The 25,363-nt window shown below is 38.7% G+C and overlaps 1 protein-coding gene across 1 annotated transcript in view; it reads left to right on the forward strand.

The window, feature by feature from the left end:
• LOC101603243 (limbic system associated membrane protein) overlaps positions 1-25,363 on the forward strand; it is a 2,270,239-nt gene that overhangs the window by 1,174,030 nt on the left and 1,070,846 nt on the right. Inside the window, exon 2 of the mRNA XM_045146785.1 lies at positions 13,487-13,555. Coding sequence (XP_045002720.1) covers positions 13,487-13,555 — 69 coding nt within the window. The remainder of the gene's footprint in view (positions 1-13,486; positions 13,556-25,363) is intronic.

A 25,363-nucleotide genomic window follows, 5' to 3' on the forward strand; every position in this document is an offset into this window, starting at 1 on the left:
AACAGTTTCTAAGGGAGGAAAATTGTATTTTCTGAGAGCCTTGGACAAGATTCTAAAACTCTCCGTTCCAGAAAACCCTTTCACTCTCAACACCTCACAATATCAATTGACTCATGCTGTGAAAATGGAGCAAAGGTGAGGGGCACTGAAATTATTTGAGGGATTACATAATCCTACTTCTCTGAATACCTTCAAACGCTTAAGAGGACTTTGCCCTAGCTAAGAATAGTAGAATGGTAAAACTACCCTCACCCCCATCACAAAAGATTAGAATCAGACTAGAGGGAGGAAAGTCCCTACCCTTTGCTTTCTCCCCAGCTCAGCTCTCCAGCTGCTCCTCATATTTACCTTTCGTTTTTTTTTTTTTTTTATTTATTTCAAACCATGGTTGATATTTTGAGCCTCATGCTTGGCCTATGAGGAAATAGGCCCTCTCCGTAGGGCACAATTACAGACGTACTTCACGACTCCACTTTCGTTTTCCTGTGTTGATATCCTCCAGACTCTGTATTTACACATCAGATATAATGTTTTTATAATGAAGATTTCTCCAGGACAGCTGATCTTTCACAAACCCAGTCCTTTAAAATTCTATGGTCAGTTGTGTGTCTTCTGATCAAAAATGTGTCAAGCTGTGTCAAAGGATGAACACAACAGTTTAAATTTAAGAAGCAAAGAAGGGTGGTATAATTCAGCTGATAATCAGGTTACCTTCACTCCAACATCTTCAAGGCAGCTTAGCTATCTGAGGCTGCAGAGATAGCTTAGTGGTTAAGGTGTTTGCCTGCAAAGCCAAAAGATCCACGTTTGACTCTCCAGGACCCGTGTAAGCCAGATGAACAGGGCGCACATGCATCTGGAGTTCATTTGCAGTGGCTGGTGGCCCTGGAGTGCCCATTCTCTCTCTCTCTCTCAAATAAATAAATTAACTAAAAAATATATATATATATATATATATATATATATATATATATATATATATGAAAAAAGATAGTTGTCTGGTCTGTGAACTAGATTCAGTAGAGTAATGAATTTCTTTTTGATCTACACTCTTGTCCTTGCCCCTTAGTGTAAGCTGTCTCTGGTTAAGGGCTTAAGAGCAATAGTGGGCCAGCCATTCACCCTATGCCTCACATTGCTTCTGACTGCCAACCAGCATGCATTACAACTGGAAAATGAGGAAAAGATCAAGCAGAATCAGTTCTCATCAACCCAAAGAAAACCAGGATGGCACCATATAAGAACAGCATCTGAATGGCCGTCAGCTAACTGGATAAGTTAAGGAAGGAGTTAAACAAAAAAACACACTTCTCCCAAATCAATCAGGTGATTGATTCTAATCTGAACTTCTTTTATACAAATATAGCCTAAGAAACCTTTACGTAGCTTTAATTAAATTGAAGATATTATTTTGAACACTGGACAGGAAGTCTATCTAAAATGACAAAAGAATATTTGTTTTATATAACTAGCCTGCTTTTCCCATGGCCAAATAAGGCTTAAAGGGATCATTTCAAGGTCACTGGGGCTCCATGAGATATACCTGAACTATATGTTCCAAGTTTGACCATACACTTTAAATCACAAAGTTTTAAATAAACAGATTTAAATAATAGTACCGACTGTGGTTCTGTTATTAGTTAAAAACACACAGGCTGTGAAGACTGCACATTACGATTCAAAACCAGTCCCCATCATTTTTAGCTCTTCAGTCTCAAGCAAGTTACTGTCCCTCTTAGAGGTCCCATCATCTGAAAATGAAAGATGGAGATAGTAATATCATCTCCTTAGATTGTTTGCTGAAAGGATGAAAGGAGATATTTAGAACTTCAGCAGACACATCTGGTTCACTCACGGGGCTCTGCTGTTGATAGGATCTCTAATTAAAGAGACACGCATGACCTTATGTTCTATTCCCATGTGCTCGATAGAAAATTTCACACACAAGCTCACAGATCCTGCAATTAGCATTCCTACTTAAGGCAGAGCGATCTGTGAACACAAGGACATATTGCAGTCAGTGGGCATCGTGTGCTTACTTTAAGTAATAGAGATGCTAGTCATGAAGTTTAACTTAAAACCTCTCTGTCTAGAACTGTCTCTGGGAAGCTGGGCCAGGGCGCCTGTGGGCAGCAGTCACAAGGACTACGGTGAGATGTAGGTGAATGGACCTCTGCTCACCTCAGTGCACTTTTGCAAACATCTGAACTTCATGATGACCCATCCTGGGCTCTGCCCCACTTAATTGTTGTAGTAAGTCTTCATGGTACTGAATAGTCCTTAAGCTATTGACCATTTATTCCAAACCATATTGCAATCTGATCTTGCCACATCCTTTGTCACCGGCCCCTCTTTCTTCTCTATTCATTCTTTTGTCACACCTTCTCTTCTTTCTCTTGCAGCCATTGGCCCTGCTCCCATACACAAGATCTTATCTCCCTCTCTAAATATGATACATTTTCCATGTGGAGTCACCGTCTGGAACAGTCTGTGGACTCATGAGTCTCATACAACTTCTGGCCCCTGTGCCTCACAACTTCTCTCTAGGATCGTCTTCTCTGTTTGCTTAAGAGGATACAGATAGGATTATTGATGTGGGCATAGCCAGGCTTCTGTGTAAGTTATTTAGTCCTATGACTGATCCACCTCAAAAGAATTGAGTTCCCGGCTTCCCGTATATTCCTGCAGTGTCACTTACTACTGGTCTGTTGCTTGAAAACAGGAAAGTACCATTGTTTGGGGAGAGTTTCTTCTAAGTATTCCAATAAGAATGCTTGTCTGATAAACTAGGCCAGCAACAAAAACAGAAATCTTAAATGCCTAAAGTAATAATGTGTCTTTTTAACTTAGCCAACATGTGTAACACAGATTGTCTGGAGTTTTGTTTCATGTTATTTTTTATCTCAGGATTATAGTAGACAGGGTGGCTTCTGTCTACAGTATTGACATCACTGAGAAAAAAAAATGATAATAATCATGTGACCCTGTTCTTACTTCAACAGAATGGGAATTTATAACACTCTCATTAGGAGTGGCCATTGTAGGGAAGCTTATGACATATGCATAAGCAATACTTTGATGTGCTCTTATAATGAGACATGGTACTATCACTGTAGAAAAGTTTGTTTGTTTGTTTTTACAAAAACCTTATATACCCTTTGGGTTCCTAACATAGGTAAATACAAGGCTGGGTTTTGATATCTTTGACTTGCACAAATAGTGGTAAGATACAGTGACTCAGAAATTATAGTTCTTAAGTTAATAGTAAGATAGGTAATGTTTAAAAAAATTCTTATTTCAGAATTTCTTTGAAGGAAAAGAGTGACTAGTAGAGGAGAATTACAAGAAATTGTTCCTCTTTTTGCCTCACACTTTACCCAGCTACAAAAGATCAGAAAAAGCAAATCAAGGTCGTTTCTTACATTATGGACCTCTTTGATGTTATATAAAATATGATATAAATAAACTTATCAAATGCTCATCTTGGTTGTAAAGAGAAAGCACACATCCAACCAATTTATTCAGATCAAATGGGTATGGTGAAACCCTTAAATAAATAGCTGATAAAAATGAAATACTTAGTAATAAGTAGGCTAAACAAATGATAGTAAAATCTCATGTGAACTCATGGGAAATATAATGTTATAGCAGGAAAGCTGACAACAAAATGAAACTAATAAATGTGAAATGCAGACTCTATCAATTCAAGAAACCTGAAGTGAATGTACTATTTTGCTTTCCCAATAAACTGCCTTATTTATTTATTATTTTTTAGGAATACAAGTAAGTACTGAGAATTTTAAAAAAATCAATGCTATTACAGATTCCTTTGCAGAAATAAAATAAGAGCAGTGTAACTGCCTTCCTAGGGACCATAGAAAGCATGTTTATTTTAGGCTTTATAGGAACAAAGGCATTCCCAGATCAGATACTGCCTTGCATTCAGCAAAGTTTCAGGAACACTGAATAATATGGACATTGGGGAGAAAAGTCTCTTTTTTTCTCACAAGAAAAGGTATAAGCAATTTCTATCTTTAATGAGTTTTGGAATGCAACATCTTCATTATTATGTCATATTTTAGTTTAGTATGTAAGGGAGATCAGTACTTAGTATAAAATTTGCCACCATAAATCAAATAAAACAAATAGCTTATAAATCATGGCAGACAATAGAAAATGGTTTACCTAAGGATTCACAAATCTCTGAGTTCAAGTAGAGGTGACAAAAGATATAGGCAAATAATCCAACAATCATGAGACTTGTGATTTTAGGTGTGTTTGTGTTTTACCTTTGCCCAACAAGTTAGGATGCTTTCTTTAATGATTTTTTTCCTCAAATACTCCTAAGATGAAGTTGGTATTACAAGACACTTCCAAATCTACTTTGTTATAGAAGAAATAAGAATGTCTTAGAGAGAATTAAAGACACTGACTACTAAAGTCTGGAAAACTCCAGTCTGACATGTGCATAATTCCCCAAGCTGACCAAATTCTTCTCCATGAAATGTAACCCACAAAAATGATCTATAATGTCTATCTTATTTATCTACAGTCTCCAAATTCAATCAACTTAATAAGGCAATTGCTTCTGGGGGATTAACCATCCTAAATCTTTTGAAGTTGGGAGGAGGTCATGTGGCAAAGGCTAATTAGAAGGACCTTGGTGAACCTAAGAGAGAAGTAGGGCCTCCAGTCCAATCCCTCTGTGGCTAAGCCTGAGTCCCAGGAACTTTGGAGATGCTCCAAAATGTTTCGCCATTTGGGAAATTAAAATTTACAGTGACAAAATTGCATATGTTTAGAAAAGCAAAACAAAACCAAATGAGTGACTTCAATTAATGAGTCAGCCTAGGGAAATGGATTTTTATTTGTTAAGGACCAAGGGACTGAGTAAAAAATCCATCAACATACAGTTCCAGGTAATTCTAATTAACTTCTGTAAGCAAGAAGTTTGTCTCACTTAGTTCAGGAGCCACGGGGGAAAAGAACACTTTCTTCTTAACACACAGGCATTATCTAACAATCTGCCAAGCAAACACTTATCTTCTACATAAATCTTTGAATGTTCTTCTCCAGCTAAGATTATGGTTAATCAGTAGTTAATGGGGGATTTCCACTTTCATATTTTTGAAATCTTTAATTACATAGTTGGAACTGTTTTGCTCATATCACTTATTTGTGTGTGTGTAATGATTGCATGTGTACATAAATATATATGCATGAGCACAATGTGGGCAAACAAGAATGGGTGTGCATGCGTGTAGGGGGAGTTCAGAGGTTTCTGTCAGGTGTCTTGTTAGCTCTCCACATTATTTACTAAGACAAAGTCTCTCCCTTCAACCAAGTGTTTGCTGATTTGGCTAGCCTAGATAGCCAGAATTTCCTAGGGATCCCTTGCCCAAGTATTCAGATTACAGGTGGCATCTATGCCAGCCTGGAATTTACAGGGCTCTGATTCAGTATGAACCACAAAATTCTTCATGATGGTGTTTGGATTCAGGTGTCCCCTATCAACTAATGTGTTCTTAATTGCTGGTGGCAATTTGTGGAATTGTAGACTCCCAGAAGTGTGTTGCTGGGGGCCAGCTTACAGATGTTACAGCCAGCTTTCCATTGCCAGTGTTTGGCACACCCGCCTGCTGCCATTGTCTGCCTAATGTTGACCAGGAGGTGATGTACAGACGCTGTTCATTCCCTGTAAGCCAAAATACACTTTCTTCTCATCAGCTGCTTTTGGTTGGTTGCTTTGTGCCAGCAGCTAGAAGGTAACAATAATAAAGTCGGTGGCAGTGGAGTGGGGTTGTTGCTGTTAGAAACCTGACTGTGAGGTTTTGGGACTCTTGGAACTGATTGGGAGAAGCGTGTGAAGGGATTTGAAACTTTGATCTATGAGATGCCTAGTAGTGTTGAAGGCAGAGTGTGCTGGACCATTCTGGTCAGAGTTGGAAGACCTGAATGCAGTAAGAACTATGGGCTGAAAGGTTTGGTTTATAGGGGGTAGAAAGAAAGTTTTAGGGACTTGTCTAGAAGCAGTTTGTGTTAGAGGCTTGCTGTGTTCTGTCTTCCCGTGTCTTTAGACATTGTGCAGGATTCAAGTGTGTAGAAATTGACTGGTGTGAGTAGATGAATTTAACATAGAAAAAACAAATGAAAGTTCTGAGCTAATGATAACAGCTCAGTTCAGCTGCAATTGTTGGAGAGATTACAATTATTGATATTGGGCCAGCTGATCGGTATTGGACATGAGAAAGAACATGGTCTTTTTTGAAAATAAGGGGCCTGAATGCTGAAGGAGTGTTCTGCTCTCTAAAGTCAGCTTGATTCCCTCTTGGATTTATAAATTTGGTAGTCAGTCCAGCACTGTGGAATATAAAAACTGTGGGGAAGAAAGGATCTTCAGATTTTCAATGAAGTTGGAAATCGCCATGAGCAATGTGAGACAGGGTTGTTGGAAGGCCTTGACTGCAGCCTCAATGAAGTCATGAGGATGAACTGTGTGTTGCAGTGGAGAGGCAGTGAAATGTCAGGACTGTGAGACAGCCACCAAGGAGAGCCGCCAACTTGGGATGCATTGTTCCCCAGGCTCTGGAGCCCAGCTGGAGGGGTGGAATTGGAACTCCAGATTTATTATTAGTTAGGGTTTTTCAGACTTGTGGCCAGAGAACTGGATCATTTGCCTTGTTTGTTTTAGATCTTGAATAGTTTCATTATTTTTTCTTGTTATACCTAATGACATTTTATTTTGAGAGAGCAATAGAGAGAGAGAGAGAGAGAGAGGGAGAGAATGTTGATATGCCAGGGCCTCAGTCACTGCAATAGAACTCCAGACACTTGCACCACCTAGTGGGCATGTGAATTCTTGTGCTGACCTTTGTGCATCTAGGGATCTGGAGAGTCAAACAGTGGGTTCTTAGTCGTTGCGAACAAGCACCTTAACTGCTAAGCCATCTCTCCAACCCCCAATACCATCTTTTGCAGTGTGAATCTTGTGTATCATTTATGTTTTTTTTTTAATTTTTTATTTATTTATTTGAGAGCAACAGACACAGAGAGAAAGACAGATAGAGGGGGAGAAAGAAAGAATGGCACGCCCGGGCTTCCAGCCTCCGCAAACGAACTCCAGACGCATGCCTTGTGCATCTGGCTAACATGGGACCTGGGGAACCGAGCCTCGAACTGGGGTCCTTAGGCTTCACAGGCAAGCGCTTAACCGCTAAGCCATCTCTCCAACCCCCAATACCATCTTTTGCAGTGTGAATCTTGTGTATCATTTATGGTTTTTTAATTGTATTTATTTTACAGCTAACAGTTAAGATACCTTGGACTATAGGGATGATTGAATAGCATTGGGGTTGATGAAAACAACAGGGTCTTTTAAAGTTGGAGTGAATGCATTTCATTTTACATCATGTGTGGTAATAAAGTTATGGGGCCAGGGGTGGAATTTGCTGGTTTGAATTGGTGCCCCATATCAACTCTTGTGTTCTCAATGCTGGGTCTCCAGTCGGTAGCAATTTGGGAATTGGAACCTCCTGTAGGGGCGTTGTTGGGAGTAGGCTTGTTGGCATTAAAGACAGCTTTCCCTTGCCAGTGTTTGGCACATTCTCCTGCTGTGATTGTCCACCTAACGTTGGCCAGGAGGTGTTGATCAGTCTCTGCTCATACCATATTTTTCCTTGCCATCATGGAGCTTCCCTATGAGACTATAAGCCAAAATAAATGCTTTCTTCTCACAGGCTGGTTTTGGTTGGGTGCTTTGTGCCAGCAACAAAGAAGGTAACTACACCAATTACAGGGTCTGATAAACTTATTAATGCTGTCTATAAAGAGGCCAAAGTACATGATATTTTCATTGTATGTGAATGTAGAAAAAAAGATGTCCTATGACTGCCAATTATCTAATTTAAATCTTCTGAAAAGTTATAGCTTTTTCTCATTTTCATTGAAATGACAATGTATTAATAAAATAAACAGAAACAGGGCTGGAGAAATGGCTTAATGGTTAAGCACTTGCCTGTGAAGCCTAAAGACCCCAGTTATAGGCTTGATTCCCTAGGAACCACATTAGCCAGATGCACAAAGGGGCCCATGCATCTCTTTTGCAGTGGCTGGAGGCCCTGGCGCACCCATTCTCTCATATATCTGCCTCTTTCTTTCTGTCTGTCATTCTCAAATAAATAAAAATATTTTAAAAATTACAGAAATAAATATGTCTTTCAAGTAATATTAAGGTTCTCCTCTGCCTTTCATACATATACTTATACATATGCTAATAGAGTAAATATTATCACCTGGCCTGTAACTTTTTTTTTTTTTTGAGGTAGGGTCTAACTCTAGCCCAGGCTGACCTGGAACTCACTCTGTAGTCCCAGGCTGGCCTCAAACTCACAGTGATACTGCAACTTCTGTCTCCTGAGTACTGGGATTAAAGGCATGTGCCGCCATACCCAGCTAGCCTATCATTTTTAGCTAACATACCTAGTACAGTATTTTTTTTCTTAAATGTTAATTAATTAATAGGCTCAGCTACATTTTGTTGTGCTAATATGTTATAACTTATTGAACTTCATAATATGAAACATCTGCCAACTACTGTTGACTCTTTTCTAGTATTAGTGAGAATACTGCAGTGATTTTTCTTAATTCATTCTGAGAGTTTTCCTAAAGCCTAATATTTTAATTTTTATTTTTCAGAGAGAGTTAGAAAGAGGGAGAGAAGGAAAGGGGAGAGAATGGGCACATGAGGCCCTTTTGCCATTGCATGTGAAATTCAGACACATGTACCGCTTTGTGCATCTGGCTTTGCATAGGTACTGGAGAACTGAACCCAGGCCAGCCGACTTTGCAAGCAAATGCCTTTAACCACTGAGCAATATCTCCAGCTCTAAAGACTAATCAAAAGAGTAAATCTTCTGAGTCAAAAGATGGACCCGCATTCATGGCATTTTGGTTACATGCTTTTATTTTGCATTGTACATGATGAACTATATATAATTCCAAGAAAAAGACTGAACTAATGTATATCATTTTGACCACAACAGAGCAGACATTGGAAGTTATGAACAAAATTGATACTTCATTAAATGCAATAAAATATTTCAAGCTCACTTAAATTTCTATTTCTTTGACAATTAGGTAGTTATATCTAAGCTAATTAAAGCCCCTGAAATCATTAAACTTTGATTCTCTGAGTTATTCAGGTGAATATAAAATTGAGTTTCGGGGACTCCATAAGTGAAACTTATTGTACAATGGCATATCACTAAATAAAATAATTTATAAGGTTGAACTGCCTCAGTTCTTTATAAAACATACCAAAAGAATCTGGTTAATAGAATATCAGTTTTAAAAGGCTTCAAATGAATTCATTAGAATAAGGCATGGACCCCAAGGGTATCACTGAAGTATTTCAAAATTTCATCTCTGATTGAAAATTTAATTTATTAAAAGCATTTCACTGATTTGTTTTTCTATGTGTATCATGTAATTTGCCATCATCTTCCTTTTAGGAGGAAAGAAGGCAATCTTGTTCATAGAATTCTTTGATCTTTTGCTGGCAGGAGTATTTTTTAATTGAGCTTTATTTAAGAAAGAGGAAAAAAATAGTAAATACTTTTAGGAGAATTGTCCTGTTACTGGCTAGAAAAGGAGAGTTGAGTCATTTGTTTTTTGTTAGACCATGTAAGTGATCACTCTAAGATTACCCATGCTGCCCAAGATGAAGCAATCGTGAATTATAACTGTAGTCTATCATAGACCCTCCCTGCCTTCCTCAACTTCCACCCTTGCAGGTGGCAGCATGCAGACCCTCCCCCTCAGGCACACTGAAGTACCAGAGGGTTTCTTTATCACCCAGCCTCTCTCCCATTACCTCTGTGACTTCTCTCACATAGTCTCTGCCCAGACACACTCCTTCCACCCAGAAACTTATAAAACGAGGCAATCTCACCTTGTTTTTCAATTTCTAATGCCGGTCTGCCCCCCTCAGTCTTTGGCTTCAGACTGGTCACCCCACCTGGGTGTGGTGCTATAACCCTAATACAGTGTTAATTCTCAAAGGGCATTTTGCTTCGTTGTCTCTCTTGGAACCACCCAACTCTCCTCCTCTTTATCAATTTGTCACAGAGACATGATTTTGAGGGGACTGTGACACTCTTAATTGGGCCAAGGGTCACATTCCTTCTCTAGTGTTTTTGTTCCACGATTGTAGATTATAGGGTTAGCAGGCACATCTCCATGAAGTGAGGTATATTTCCTTTCTAGTGATTTATGCCTACTGATTATCCCATTCAACTTTATTTCATCCATGAAATAGTCTTCATTTTAAAAACAAAGGAAGGCTGGAGAGATGACTTAGCAGTTAAGGTGCTTGCCTATGAAGGCAAAGGATAATGTTCGAATCTCCAGGTCCCACGTGAACCACATGCACAGAGAGGCAAATGCACAATGTCATACATGCGCACAAGGGGCACAGGCATCTGGAGTTCATTTACAGCAGCCGAAGTCCTTGGCACACCCATTCTCTCCCTCTCTCTCTCCCTCTCTCTCTCTCTCTCTCTCTCTCTCTGCCTCTTTATCTCTCTCTATCTCTCAAATAAATAAATAAAAATTAAAAAGAAGCTATAAAGATGTTGCATGGTGTACCTATATTTATATAACGGGTGTGATGGTTTTTAGTGATTGTCAAATAAATAGGATTTACAGTAACCTAAGAGGGATTATTTAAATTAGGTTAGCTTCTGGGTATGCATTTAAAGAGTTGTTCTTTTATTTTTTTTTTTAATTTTATTTGAGGGAGAGAGAAAGAAAGAATAGACACGCCTGGCCCACCAGCCTCTGCAAGTGAATTCCACATCCATGTCACCATCTTGTGCATCTGAATTACATGGGTACTGAGGAATCAAACCTGGGTCCTTAGGCTTCATAGGCAAGTGCCTTAACTATTAAGCCATCTCTCCAACCCAAGAAGTCATCTTGATTAGGTTATTTGAGGTAGAAAGACCAATATTTTTTTTATTGCTCATTTTTATTTATTTATTTGAGAGCAACAGAGAGAGAGAAAGAGGCAGAGAGAGAGAGAGGGAGAGAATGGGCATGCCAGGGCCTCCAGCCACTGCAAACTCCAGAAGCATGCGCCCCCTTGTGCATCTGGCTAACGTGGGTCCTGGGGAACCGAGCCTCGAACCAGGGTTCTTAGGCTTCACAGGCACACCCTTAACTGCTAAGCCATCTCTCCAGCCCAGAAAGACCAATCTTAACAGTGGGTGGTACAATTCCTTAGTCTGGGTTCCTGGCCTGTACAACAAAAGAGCTTTTTCTTTTGCTGGTAGCTGAGCAGCAGCCCTTAGCCCACTCTCTTCCTCCCTGCTAACTTGATGACACGATGCCGCTTTCCTACACCCGCCATGCTTTCCCTGCCTAGCCACGATGGGCTTTTCTCTCAGGGACTGAAAGCTGAGTCAAACACATTTCATTTCAGAAGCTGCTCAGGCTTTTGGTGTCTAGCAGTGAGAAAGGACTGGATAAAACATGAATCTCATTCAAATTGGTTTCATAAATTCCCATTTGCCATATCCAGTGAGCTGGATCTAGACTGTTACTTTTGTTCCTCAGCAGTTTCCATCATAAATTAAGATGTATTTCATCATGAGGATCCCTTATATCTATGAAAGCATTTCTATCATCCATCATGAAGTGCACGACCCATAATGTTAACCATCACCATATCTGCCAGGGTCCTGATTTTGGACTTGCCCACTTTCTAAACTGTAAAATATAAATTTTCATCATTTTATAAGCTATCTTGTAACAACCCAATCATAGCAAGATAGACACTTGCTATTTAAAGGATGCTGCTATAGAAAGCAGGTAAGACATGGAAGAGGTTTCGCAACTGGACAATAGGAAGAGGCTGAAAGAATGTGGGGTATACGCTAGGAAATGTCCATGTTGTTATTGGACTTTGAAGATTTGTAGAGAAAATGTTAGTCTACTTAGGAAAAAACTAAGCAATCCTAAGCTCAATGCTGGGAGAACTAGGGATGGTTAAAGACACTCCCATGAGGTATCAGACAGGCAGAAATGAAAAACATGTTATTTGGCAAACAACTGAAATATGCAGTGGCCCAAACCTGTATGACTGCATGATTCTCCTTGCATTCTTAGAAGTTCTGGTGTATATAGGATTGGCACACAGATGGACATTTGCACGGGGTAACAAACTGGGGAGAAAGTAAAAGAGGAATCCAAGGAATGGATCCAGGATGCTGGCAAAGAAGTGAAGAGGAGAAAATGCAGATAGGAAGGAAGATGTAGTATGGAGGGATTAGTGTCCCAGTGAGATCAAAAAGCAGAGCTAATGAGGATGAGCAAAAACAAGAGGGTGCAAATTTGGACATTACACACAAAGACATTGCCTCCTCCGCATAACTGATGGCTGCCCCCACAATAAATGACCCACAGTACCCATGGGATAGCTGGCATCCCCAACGAGGAGGGTCCCTCTGGAGGGAGGGGGCAGAGAAGAGAGCAAGGATGGTACCAACACATGCTGTTTACACACTGACTATGTCCACAATTAATTTTAAACAAAGAATGTGTTAAGAGAAAAAAGGTGATGCAATAATGTATCTTTGAACTAAAATGGTGACGTAGAGAGGAAGTGTAGATGGAGATGATGAGGATGGCTAGGGTGATACTGTGAGGAAGGGAGGAGAGGTCAGAACCTTAGGTGTGATGATGAGATGAAATTATTTGACAAGAACAAATGGAAAGCTGAATATCGTCTGAGGCACACATGTCACAATGGGCCCTGACAAGAAAAAAGGGAAGTTCAAGTATCTAGGAATGGCAGGAAATGAAATGGCAAACATGTCAATTACTGGAAGTGGACATTGTTTATAATTTCCACGAAATTTTCATCCTCTTCCCATTTGCCTTTTCTTCTTCGTGATTCCTTTTCTCATCCAACTTAGGTCTTTTGCTGTTAAAATTTATCAGAAAATGCCACTGTTGATTTTATGTCTACATAGGCCTCATGGTATAGCAGTGACAGCTTCCTAAACAAAAGGAAAGACAGGTTAAAATAGAGGGTTTACTGATGACATAATTACACAGAAAAATGGAACTGTGCCCATTCCTTAAAGCTGTGTTGTATAGAGAGTGCCATCCTAAAATAATACCTGGCCTGCTCCTGATCTTTATACATGCCCACATACTAGAACTCAATGTTATAGTCAATGGGGTTTGCACATTTTAAAGAAAAATGTTGTTATCATCTGTGTATGAGTTGTGGGTAGATGTGTGTGTGTGTGTGTGTGTGTGTGTGTGTGTGTGTGTGTGTGCGTGCAACATGTGCATGGGGGTCAGAGGACAGCTTCTGAAGTCAGTCCTCTCCTCCCTCCTTGTTCACGTCTACATTTGCCAGGCTAGCTGGCCTGCGAGCTTCTGAGAAATTCTCCTGTTTCCACTTCCCTTCCTGCTGTAGGTGCCCTGGAATTACAGACGGCCGCCAGAGTGTTCAGCTTTTACGTGGATTCTGAGGATCCGAACTCAGGTACTCAAACTTGTATGGCCAATGCTTTATCCCCCGATCCATCTCCCGAGCCCCCCACCCAAAGTTTTAATTTTTTTTTTTTAATGAAATGTCTTAGTGCATCTTCCCAGAAAGTATATAAAACCACCAATGAGCCTTTTGGCAAATTGTTTGATCGCCATTGTTAATTTTGACACTTCACCTGACATTCCTTCTCAATTTTGACTTCTCACGTCTCCATCTGTAAGATATCCATAGTTTATAGTGCTTGCATATTTATAATATAAAATAGTAATTGCATAATATGACATATATATTAATATTTTAAGTGTATATACAGTTGCATGCTTACATTTTATAAAATATGTATGTGCGTGATGAAATGTTGACTGTATTTAGTCTCTCTAGCTTTATTGTATTTTCCAAGAACCCCCAATCAACCAAATGTGCCATTTCTTAATATCTCAGCATCTATTTTGTTCTATCGTGCAGCCTTCTTCAGCATGGCATAGCTCATTTTTATGTTAAGAATAGAGTCAGCTAAAGAAATGTTAAAGCTAGCATAGAGAGAAAGAGAGAGGGAAGAGGGGGCTTTGCAGTTATGGCCTACTACCAGAAGGTTTATAACATGAATATCTTTGAAATATGAGTTGGCCTTTCAATTTGCCCCAATAGCACCCTAAAGTAACCATTCCATGCTCATGTTGCACGAAGGTTCAAGGCAGTGCTGGAGATGGAGCCCGATAAGCAAATTTTTATATAGTTCCATCTGTGCTCTCATTTTTCTTTTTCACTTTTCATTTTAAATAATGAAAGAGATACGGCTGGAAAGGTCAAATCTCTAGGCTTTGTCAGGCAATGTGAGGTTTCTCCAGTGAAGAATACATCCCAATTCCCTGGAATGTCAAGTTGTAGCTGAGCAGGTCACCAGAACCAGGACAGATGGGGTCTCCTGGGTGGTTTGGCCCACTTCTCTTCTTACCATGTGCAATTAAAACTTGAAACTGTGGATTTTTTTTTTTATTATCTCAAATTTGTTTCAGAAAAAGAATGAAAAGGAAGTTATTCATTTTAACCTCCAAGCCAAACATGTGAGAGCTGTTTGTCTAAGCAAAGGTGAAGCAGCAGAGAAGCATGCTGTAGAAACAGAGATCCCCATCTTTTCATAGGTGACTTCATGCAGAAGGGGTAACCGTCCGCATCATAGAACATTACTGGAGGATGATAAGCTATGCCCTTGCTGATACTGAGCACTGATGATTGGCTTCAAAGGATGTGGCTTAGATGTCTTAAGCTATTATCTTAACTGTAGCATTTGTTTATTAGAAAAGATTCATAGTTTGTGTGTGACATGCTATTTATGCAGAGGTATTTTCCTATAAATTTGAAGGTAGATAGAAGCAGAGTATGATTTTTTTTAAAATAATTCATGAGCCACCCCTTTTCTGGTTTGCTCTTGGCAGATTCTAGCATTATATCTGACATAAGAGAGCTTCTTGGGGTAGGTGTCCTGAGGGAATGAGTAGTTGATTTCTGATTTGGAGACTTGGGTTCACCATAGAAGTGCTAAATGGGTTGTCCAGAGTAGGGAATTGTGTACCTCTTTTTCCTTCAGACTTCCTATAGACATTAGGATGATGAAAAAGGGACTGATCAGAAGGATGTCGTTGCTTCAGTATGTTCAGATTGCTTGCATCATTTGTCTAGTAGTATTATTGTTTGTTTTTAGAAACATGTTCCTATCACACTGCCAATTTAATCAGACATCTCAGAGAGATGCTTTAAAGATAATGTCAAACAGCTTTATTTGTACTGTTACTGATACATTGTGGTATAAAGAAATTGCGTGTGTGTGTTTGTGTGCAAAATACTAAAGCACACACTTACTGTGTGTTAGTTGCTCTTTGAGTCACTCTGTTTATCACAATAAGCCATACAAGATTATGTATTCTAATTGTGAATTGTAGTGCACATAAAGACAAGAGGACATAAGAGAAAAAAAAAAAAACAAGAATAACACTAAGCGCTTAGAAGAAGGCAGATTAGGTAAATATGAGAGAAAGCAAAGAAGTGAGAGTTGTGTATACTGGGTGTTCCTGCCTCTCACAGTAGATCGCATTTGATTTGAACTTGACAAGAAGGAGCCAGCACTGAAGTCCTCAAATGGGAATGAGCTTGGGAGGTTGGATAGGACCAACATCCCATCAACTGAGTGAAACACAGACCAGAAATGGAGAATATATTTGAACAAATATTTGGTGCATAACAAAACAGGCAGCCCAGCTGGAGAGATGGCTTCATGGTTAAGGCGCTTGCCTGCGAAACCTAAGGACCCAGGTTTGATTCTCCAGGTTTCATGTAAGCCAGATGCACATGTGGGCGCATGCATCTGAAGTTTGTTTGCGGTGTCTAGAGCCCCTGGCACATACATTCTCTCTCTCTCTCTCTCTCTCTCTCTCTCATCAATAAGTAAATAAAATTTAAAAAAATAAACAGGCAGTGAAGTGTCTCTTTGTCTTTTAAAGGGTTGTTTTAAAAGGAAAAACAAAGCTAATGCAAATTCTGAGTTATAAAATTTATTTCCAGTGCTTTGGTCCAGTCTAAGTCTGGGTGGACCCTACTAGGATCTTCCCAGTAAGAAGAGTGCAGCATTCCAATAGCAGTTGCACAGGTTCTGGATTTGCAAATGGGAGTCTTCAGAGGTAGGCTGAGTTCTTCATGATGTTTGGATGCTGCCATGTTAGTGAAAGAAACATTAATCTGAAGAAAGGGTATCTGCATTGGTAAAACAGACTGTGAGTGCATCAGTATATATTTGCCAAATATATATATATATATATATATTTGCAAGCATTGTTTATATATATATATATGCTTGGTGGTAGGAGGTTGAAAACCAATACGTTCAACTGCATTTAAAAAGGATAAAAAGCAAATATACATATATGTTATTAAAGGACAATTCAATGCTTAGAAGACTTTGGGCTGGCATTGAAGTTTATTATAAATGTGTAAAACCACATGCAATTGTAGAAGTAAAACTGTGATGTAGTTAACTTACTTGGCCCCACCAGCAGCCAGAATCTTCCCACACTTTTCCTTTGTCATTCCATCTAACTCCACCCCTTCAGTGTCCTGGAAGCATAAGAAAACACACATCAGTTCTCATTCCCTGACATCCACAAGGTCTTGAGCATGCTCTAATATTATTAAATATTACCACAATATTTAATAACACTTGGTGTCATCACAGAGATGTTGATTTCTCACAAATAGCATTAAATATATTCCCTTTCAATATCAGCATAAATTAATTGTCCATAAAATGGGTTTATTTCCATGCGCTTATATGTTGTTTACTTTGATCAAATGGCTCACTGCCTTAGCTCCTCTTTTCCTTTCATTCTCTTCTGCTACTCCTTGGCTTCCCAAATAGTACACTTTCTACTTCCATGCTGTTTGTCTTTAATTTAGATTTTGTCTTTCTGAGTCTGGCTTGGTTTACTTATCCATTTTCACTCCCCAGTTTCATTTGAGAACAGCTTGCTTCACTCTTCCTCGTAACTCAGTAATGCTGCACTCAATCCATCATATTTGCCTTATCCATGCATCCACTGATAAACAAACAGGCTGATCTGACAACTAGGGTGCTATGAACAGAGCCACAGTAAATGAAGTCAATAGGCATGTAGCTCTCACAATATTGCCATCTTTGATTTCTTTAGGCATATTGGTACCTAGGACTGAATTGTATAGTTGAAGCATAACATTCTACTTTGAGGTTTTTGAGTAAGGAACATACAAACTTTCTTAGTGTGTTCCCTAATCTTCATCCTACCATTAGTGGAGCTCTTTTCTCCTCATACCCCACCCACAATATTGCGGGTTGTGTTCTTGATGATAATCATGTTGACGGTGGTGAGATGGAGCCTCCTGATGGATGATGATTTTGAACTTTTTTTTTCATGTTTCCATTGCCACTCTATACCTCTTCATTTAATTTTTTTGTGCTATGAGTTGGTGTGCAGAACACTTGTGCATGAGTATTCTACCTTTCAGTCTTATTATCTTCTGATGAGCCGTTCCTAGAGCCATTGTTTCATTAAAACTTTTAAGATAGCACTTTTGTATTCTATTATTCTACTTTTTTGTCTACATATAATTTTTTCATAAAAGAGGAATTTACTCTATTAAATGTTTCAGTATCCTGAAATACATTTATCCATTTGAAATATCATTTATGAGATAAGAGAAAGACAGCAGAGCATTGCTTTACAGACAGCTCATCTTTCTATCTACCTACACATAATCTGCTTAAAAATCTTGCATCTGAATAAGTTCCCAGAAGGCTTGGAAGAAAACCAGGTGTTTGAGTTTTCCAAATGACTTTTCTTTGCCTTCCTGTTTTCCTATCTTCACACTTCTCTTTTATTGTTTTTATCTCACATGTGGTAAAACTCACAGTTCAAATGATTCAAATGTATGAAGTTTGACAAACATTAACAACTACATATACGTACACAGGTAGCATTCAGCCCAAATGTGACATTTCACAGACCACTAACATCACAGAGGTTTCTAATGCTCTATAACCTGTTACTCCATCTCCCATGAGATAGTGACTTTGTGATCTTTACTCTATATTTCCATTGATGAGTTGTGGGGGTTGATATCCATTAAATTATACAGGGAAGGGTCTAAATCAATGTGCTTTAATTCAATGCTGAGGTATTTATCCTCAGTGAACAAATATTACCCTTTTGTAGTAGCACACCATTCATTATTATTACACTCGATGGTCATTTGACTTGACCCTCACTTTTCAGTATAATGAGCAAGGTTTTTATGAATATTTTCTCACAACTCAGTTACATAGACAGGTTTCCATTTCTTTTAGACACAACCAGAGGAAGGAAACTTTGAGACCCATAATAAATCAGTTATGTCTATATTGAAGTATAAATATCCGAAACTTCATGCCCTTAAAGTTTATAATTAGATCAGTTTGGACATAGGTATACAGTCTCGAAATCCTAGCCAATATGGGATGCTTATATCATCCCCCCCCAAAAAAAAAAAAATTCTGTGGGAACAGATGGCCCATTCATACCTCAGCATTTCATTTCCAGCACAATGGACTTGCTTAATGACCTCACATAAATGGTTTGCAGGTTTTACAATTTTCTAGAAGTGAGGTTGTTCCACAAGTGTATGTCCCCACTTCTTCTCTCAACATTATGATTTATTCCATTTTTGTGGAACATACCTCATTTCTAATGAATGATATTTTAATGTATGTGTACACTTTCATTTGCTTATCATTTGCCTACTCATGGGTATTTGAGTTTTACTTGCTTTGGCATAAGAGTCTTTTGTGTTCACACTCTTCTGTTGGTAAATGATTAATTATAAGGTAGGTATCTGATGTTGGTTTCTGTATACAGCTGTGACACTTCTTCTGAAATATTTTCCAAAATATTTATAGCATTTCTCATAAGAGAAGAGGAGAATTTCAGTGGGCTTACAACCCTAAGTACTTAACTATACTCAGAATGGCTTTGCTCTTCCCTGGTCTCTGGTGTTATTAATGTTAAGCACCCTACTGGGCACAGGCTAGTACCTTACTGTGTTTTAATTTAAATTTTACCAAAAATAATAATATTGATATAACTATAAATTTGCAATTTACATATTTAAAAATTTCTCATCCAACTTAATGAAGAGTGGATGTTCTTAATTTCATTGAAGTCAAATTTAGCACTTTTTTCCCTCATATGGCTCATGCTATTGTGTCCTAAGTTTTCTTTTTTCTTAGTATACAATCACAGAGATTTTCTCATAGGGATTTTACATTTTAGAGGACTATTTTTAAGTTGCCAATCCAACTGTTGCAGTCAGGTTCACATTGTTGGCAGAAATCACCTGACCAAGAGCAGCTTTGTGGGGAAAAAAAAAAAAAAAAAAAAAAAGGTTTATTTTGGTCTACAGACTTGAGGGAACACTTCACAATAGCAGGGAAAATGACGAACTGAGCAGAGTGTGGACATCACCCCCTCACTGGTATCAAGTAGACAAAAGCAAAAGGAGAATGTGCCAAACACTGAAAGGGGACTCTGTCTATAATGCCAATGAGCTCACCTCCAACAACACACTGCTTCCAGGAGGTGTTAATTCCCAAATCTCCATCAGCTGTGAACCTAGCAGTCAGAACCCTAAATTTATTAGGTACGCCTGACTCAAACCACGACATTCCGTCCCTGTCCCTAATAAACTGATAACCATCCATGATATAAAATGCAATGCATTCAGTTCAACTTTAAGAGTCTCCATAGCCCAAGATCTTTTCACTTAACCATAATACAAAAAAAATAAAAAAACAAAAAAAAAACATAATGGCACAGAATAAACATTCACATTGCCAAAGCAGGCATTGGATATAGCAAAGAAATATTCAACAAATACAAGATTTAAATAGGGCAACCATCAAACTGTAACTCCAAGACCAATGACTCTAGTCAGTGACAAATCTCCAAGTCTGATAATTCTAACCAGCAGCATGTCTCTGGAATTCCAATTCCACCCCTCCAGCTAGGCTATTTACAGCCCTGGAAAACTTTGTTGGGGTTGGATGTTTTCCTTAGTAGTTATCTCATGGTCCCAGCATCTACACTGGGTTTCCAGGGCAACCAATGGTCCATTCTCATGGCTCTATCCAGTTTCCATGCAGGCAATCAGCAAACCAGTTTCACACTGCCCATGGCAGTTTCCAAAACACAAAACTGTGTTGCAAATTCAATGACCCTCTCTTTCCTACATTTCTTATACTCCATTAATACCAGGTTGGGTGCCAATTTGTTAATCCTGGGAAAAGTAAAACAGACTTTGAAAAACAAGACACTCCTTGAACATTCAGGCCCCTTCAACAGAGTCTACATCCTTCCTCCTGTTGCCCCAAAGCAGGTCAGTTGGCCCAATCTCAATAGTTGTAATTTCTCATATAATTGCAGCAAAACGAGCAGCAGTTTCAGCCCAAAGAATTTTTTTTTTTCTCTGCCATATCCCTCTGCACATGTAAGTCCATTTTTATGCAAAGAAACCCTGCACAAGTTCTTAGGACACGAGCATAAATAACAGTAAGCCTCTCACACAAATTGCTTCTAGTCCAGTCATTCTCATCCTCATAAGCCAAACCTCACAGTCCATAGTTCTTACTGCATTCCGGTCTTTTAACTCTGACAAGAATTGTCCATCAAGTTGAACTTGCAGCACTGCAAGGCATCTCTTAGGCCAAGGTTCAAATACCTCCACATTCCTCTTGAAAATTAGCTCCAAATGGCCAAAGTCACACAGTCAGATGTCTGGCAGCAACCTCACTCTCAGCACCAAGTCTACTGTTGTAGTAAGGTTTGCATTCCTTGCAGAAATCATCTGACCAAGAGCAGCTGTGCGGATCTGGGAACCTAGCATTCAAAATGTCTATGTTTATGTGGGACACCTGAACCAAACCACCACACCAATTTAAGTTAATTTGGGGTTTAGTGCAAAGTAAACATATTCACATTTCTCTTGTGTGTGTGTGTGTGTGTGTGTTTGGTGTTTTCTCATGACATGCTCTTGACATCCTTGTCATGATCGATTGATACACACACACACACACACACACGCTGTTTATAGACTCTCTCTTATGTTCCTTTGATGCCTGTGTCTCTTACTAGAGATGTCCTGTCCTGATTGCTATGGTTTTATAGGATCTAAAATCTGGTAAACTACTATTATTTATACTTCTACTTTTTATTTTGTTATTATTCGTTGTCCTTTATGTTTCTACATAGATAATAAAATCAATTTTTCAATTTTTATTCAATAAAAGTCTAACAGAATTTTGCTCAGGTTTATATATAATGTTTATATCAGTTTTGGAATAATTGTTAAATTAATTTAGAGCCCAGTTAAATAATCTACAAAGCTATCACAGCAACTAAATAGGGAAAAAATTCTTTTGGTTTTTTAATGTAGGGTCTTATTCTAGCCTATGCTGACCTGGAATTCACTCTGTAGTCTCAAAGTGGCCACAAACTCACAGTGATCCTCCTGCCTCTGCCTCTTGAGTGCTGGGATTAAAGGTGTGCACCACCACACCCAGCTTGAGAAAAATAATTTTAGCAAAATGTTCTAGAACAACTGGATGGAAACATATGTTTTGACTAATTTGTTATGAAAACCAATGCACTTCCTACCTTCTCATGTCTTGTCATGATAAAAGTTTGATTCTCCTGTTAGAAGAAACGAATCCTATGACATGAAAGATCCTAATCACAATTTCTATACTGGGAAAATGACTTCTATTTGTACCTCATTTCACACCCTAAAGTTAATTTAAAATAATCACTGTATTCAACATGATACCTAAAGTTAAAAAAAAAAAGGTGGCTGAAATGTACAAGAATATAGTTTTAAACATCATAAGGCATAGATTTTTTTTACAGTAAACTTCCCAAATTGCTAAATATACTTTAAAACTTAAAATCTCATAAATCTGCTATTATAAATTTGAAAAATGCCCCCATCAAGCACTGAAACCTCTCTTTCACATCTTCCAAGGCTTAGATTTCATTGCGGAAGAGGTGGCAGGAAGAATGTAAGAGCCAAAGGAAGAGTAAGACTCCTTGCAATGTGCTCCTCCAGATACAAAATGGCCTGGATATCCATAACCTCACAGTGCCTGGCACTACCTACACAAGACCCTCATAATAGGAGGAAAAGATGATGACATCAAAATAAAAGAAAGACTTACAGAGAGGGGGAGTGATATGATGGAGAGTAGAATTGTGAAGGGGATAGTTTGTGGGGGGATTACCATGGTCTATTGTCTATAATTATGGAAGATGTCAATAATAGAAAAAAAAAGAAAATGAATAGGCAAACCTATTCATGACTGGACTGAAAGAAATAATCACAGTGCATATCTCCTAAATAAATTGTAAAAAAACAATATATATTAAAAGGGCCCCTAAATTTAATAATAAAAAATAGTATGATTAAAGGTTACCAAAAGTGTTACTGAATTTACATAGGAATATATACATGTAAATGTCCAGTAAATGTGTGAAAATGTTCTTTTCATAATTAATCATCCTGGAAATGCAACCCCAAACCAAATATAGAATCCAAATGGAGATGTCAGTGAGACACTATTTTGTACCTGCTAGAGTGGTTGACTTAAGGGGAAAAAAAAGAGTCAGTATAAAATCAGTGAGGATCTAGAGTAACTCAGATTATATACAAAAGTAGCAAAATAGCACAACAATTTTTTAGAACTGTTGCCTGGATCTTGTAAACTATATTCTTTTTGTGTTCTTCAATATGGTGAGGGTCTTATATTTCCTTAGATAACAATCTAATCAAACAGAACCTTGGTCAAGGCCATATATGATAAACTAGGTTTTATCTTTTATTTTTAAGAGCTGATTCGCATTCCTCTTTTTATACAGTAAGAAAGTGTTTGCTAAGGTTACAAGAGGAGACATCGGTCCCTATCTGTAGAACCTTGTTGCAAGTTGTTCAGTATCTGTCTCCTCAAGGACCTCCCCATTCAGCATTTGAGGTGGACATTTAAAGCAATAGCACAGAAAGATTCTTGTTCATTTATTTTCTTTTTGGGGGAAGAATCGGGATCAAACAGTAACTGTCACAGACCACAGAAACATTTAGAGCACATTCAAGTAACAGAAGCATAAAGAACAGGGTTCAGGGAAATTTTGCAGAAGAGGTGGCGGAAAGAATGTCAGAGCCACATGTTGGGTCATGATATGCAGAGACATTTATCGTACCAATAACTGTGGGCTAACTCCACAATGCACGACCCATATACCTCAACAAGGAGGGGCCAATGGGGACGGGGTAGGTCACGGATGAGCCTAATAATGGTACCAAACTACTTGTACTTGCAGAATAGAAAACTAACAAAAAGAAAAGAAAGAAAAAAAAAAAAACAGAAGAAGAAGAAGTAAGGAAGGAAAGAGTCAAGAAGGAAGACCAGTGTAGTCTGAGAAGCAAATGGCCATGCATTCTTGTGGACTTTCTAAGGAGTAAAACAAAACAAGAGACATGAAGCTCGATCATTACATGGCCTGGTTTATATTTATATTATAATCTACTACAAACAGTGCAGTGCATTTTCCTGAGGAATTTCCCTACCTGGAATTGTACCACTGACTTTCTTTCTTTCTTTTTTTCCTCCTGACTTCTGCCCATCCCTGAAAAGCTCCTCTCTCTCTCTCTTTAATTTCTGCTTTCTCTGACTTAACAATGTCATTTTGAATTCAAATCTCATCCTCCAGAGTGCTGCCCTCTGTGAACTTTTCTGGGATTCATTAACCAGTTTGGGAATAAACTCTCTATTACCATTTCATGGTTGGAAATATTAAGTGTGTGCTTTGAAATGCATAAAAAAATCCTTAAACAATTTCAGGGCTTCACAAGCATTAAAAAAAAAAAAAATCAAAGCCATAGCACCCTCATGATTTAAGGTTTAGAATTTTTATTTTATGCAGACATTTGTATTCTATTCATAGTCATTTACACGCTGGAGGCAAGGATTCTGACAACGAAATCTAAAGCAAAATGTGTGGGGTACCTGTAGTAGTTTGAATGCATGTCCTCCAGTATATCCAGATGTTTATTAAAGCTTGCAACTTAAATCTTTAGCCACCTGCCTGGAGAAGGTGGCCCTGGGGCCAAATCCCTGGGTCCAGCCCTAGAGTGTGTTGGGGGAAATTCCAGTCCATAGATATGCAGAGTGTTTGAGCTTTGCCTCTGGTTCCTGTATTGCATTCGTTTGTGCGTCATTAGTTCCTTTGCTCTCTTCATGGACCTGTGAAAGTGGACCGCCTTCTTTGGTCATTATGGAACTTCCCCTGAACCTATAAGCTCCAATGAATTCCCCTCCTCTATGACCATGCTTGGTTTGGAAGTTCGTCCCGGCAGCACGAGGGTGAATGTAACGGCACCATTCCAGTGTACACCAGGGCGACGAGAGAAGCAGAGCCCTTTGGTAATGAACAATAAAAGCAATGTAACCCCCCAAGCCAGATTTACTCAGAGATGTTTGTTAAGTAACACATCAAAAATTCCAAAGTGAAGGCTGTGCTTTACGGCAACATGTAAACAGTTTTGCGAATTATACTGTGTTTGAAATATCTGAAACATTTTAATTTGCATCTGATGTTTAAAGCAGTTTCTCTTGAGGAACAGGTGGCCATGGCATTCAGAAGAGCAGCTCCATTTGTTGAATCTGACAAGAGCTTCATATGAAAAGTGAGACTGTCTCATTCACCCCCAAATTTCACAGTGATACTGAGAGATTATTTTTCTCCTCTGCTATGAAAATATATAATATTTACCACTCCCTCAATTTAGCATAATCTAAATCCCTCTTAGTAGCTATCTTACTATCTTATCATCATGAAGAATTGGTGTTTCTGGGTGGAAGAAATGGTCATGTGTGGTGGTTTGACTCAGGTGTCCCCCATAACCTCAGGTGTTCTGAAGCTAGGTTCCCAGCTGTTGGTGGTTTGGGAATTAACGCCTCCTACAGGCAGTGTATTCTCAGGGACAGGTATTATATAGCCAGTGTCCCCATGCTAGTGTTTGGCATATTCTTTTTTGCTATCGTCCACCTTATGTTGGCCAAGGGCTGATGTCCACCCACTGCTCATGTTGTCATTTTCCCAGCCGTCATGGCATTTCCCCCTCGAGCCTGTAAGCCAAAGTAAACATCTTTTTTTTCGCATAAACTGCTCTTGTTTGGGTGCTTTCTACCAGCAAGGT

This window comes from Jaculus jaculus, chromosome 4 (genome assembly GCF_020740685.1).
Source record: "Jaculus jaculus isolate mJacJac1 chromosome 4, mJacJac1.mat.Y.cur, whole genome shotgun sequence".
Classification (NCBI taxonomy): domain Eukaryota; kingdom Metazoa; phylum Chordata; class Mammalia; order Rodentia; family Dipodidae; genus Jaculus; species Jaculus jaculus.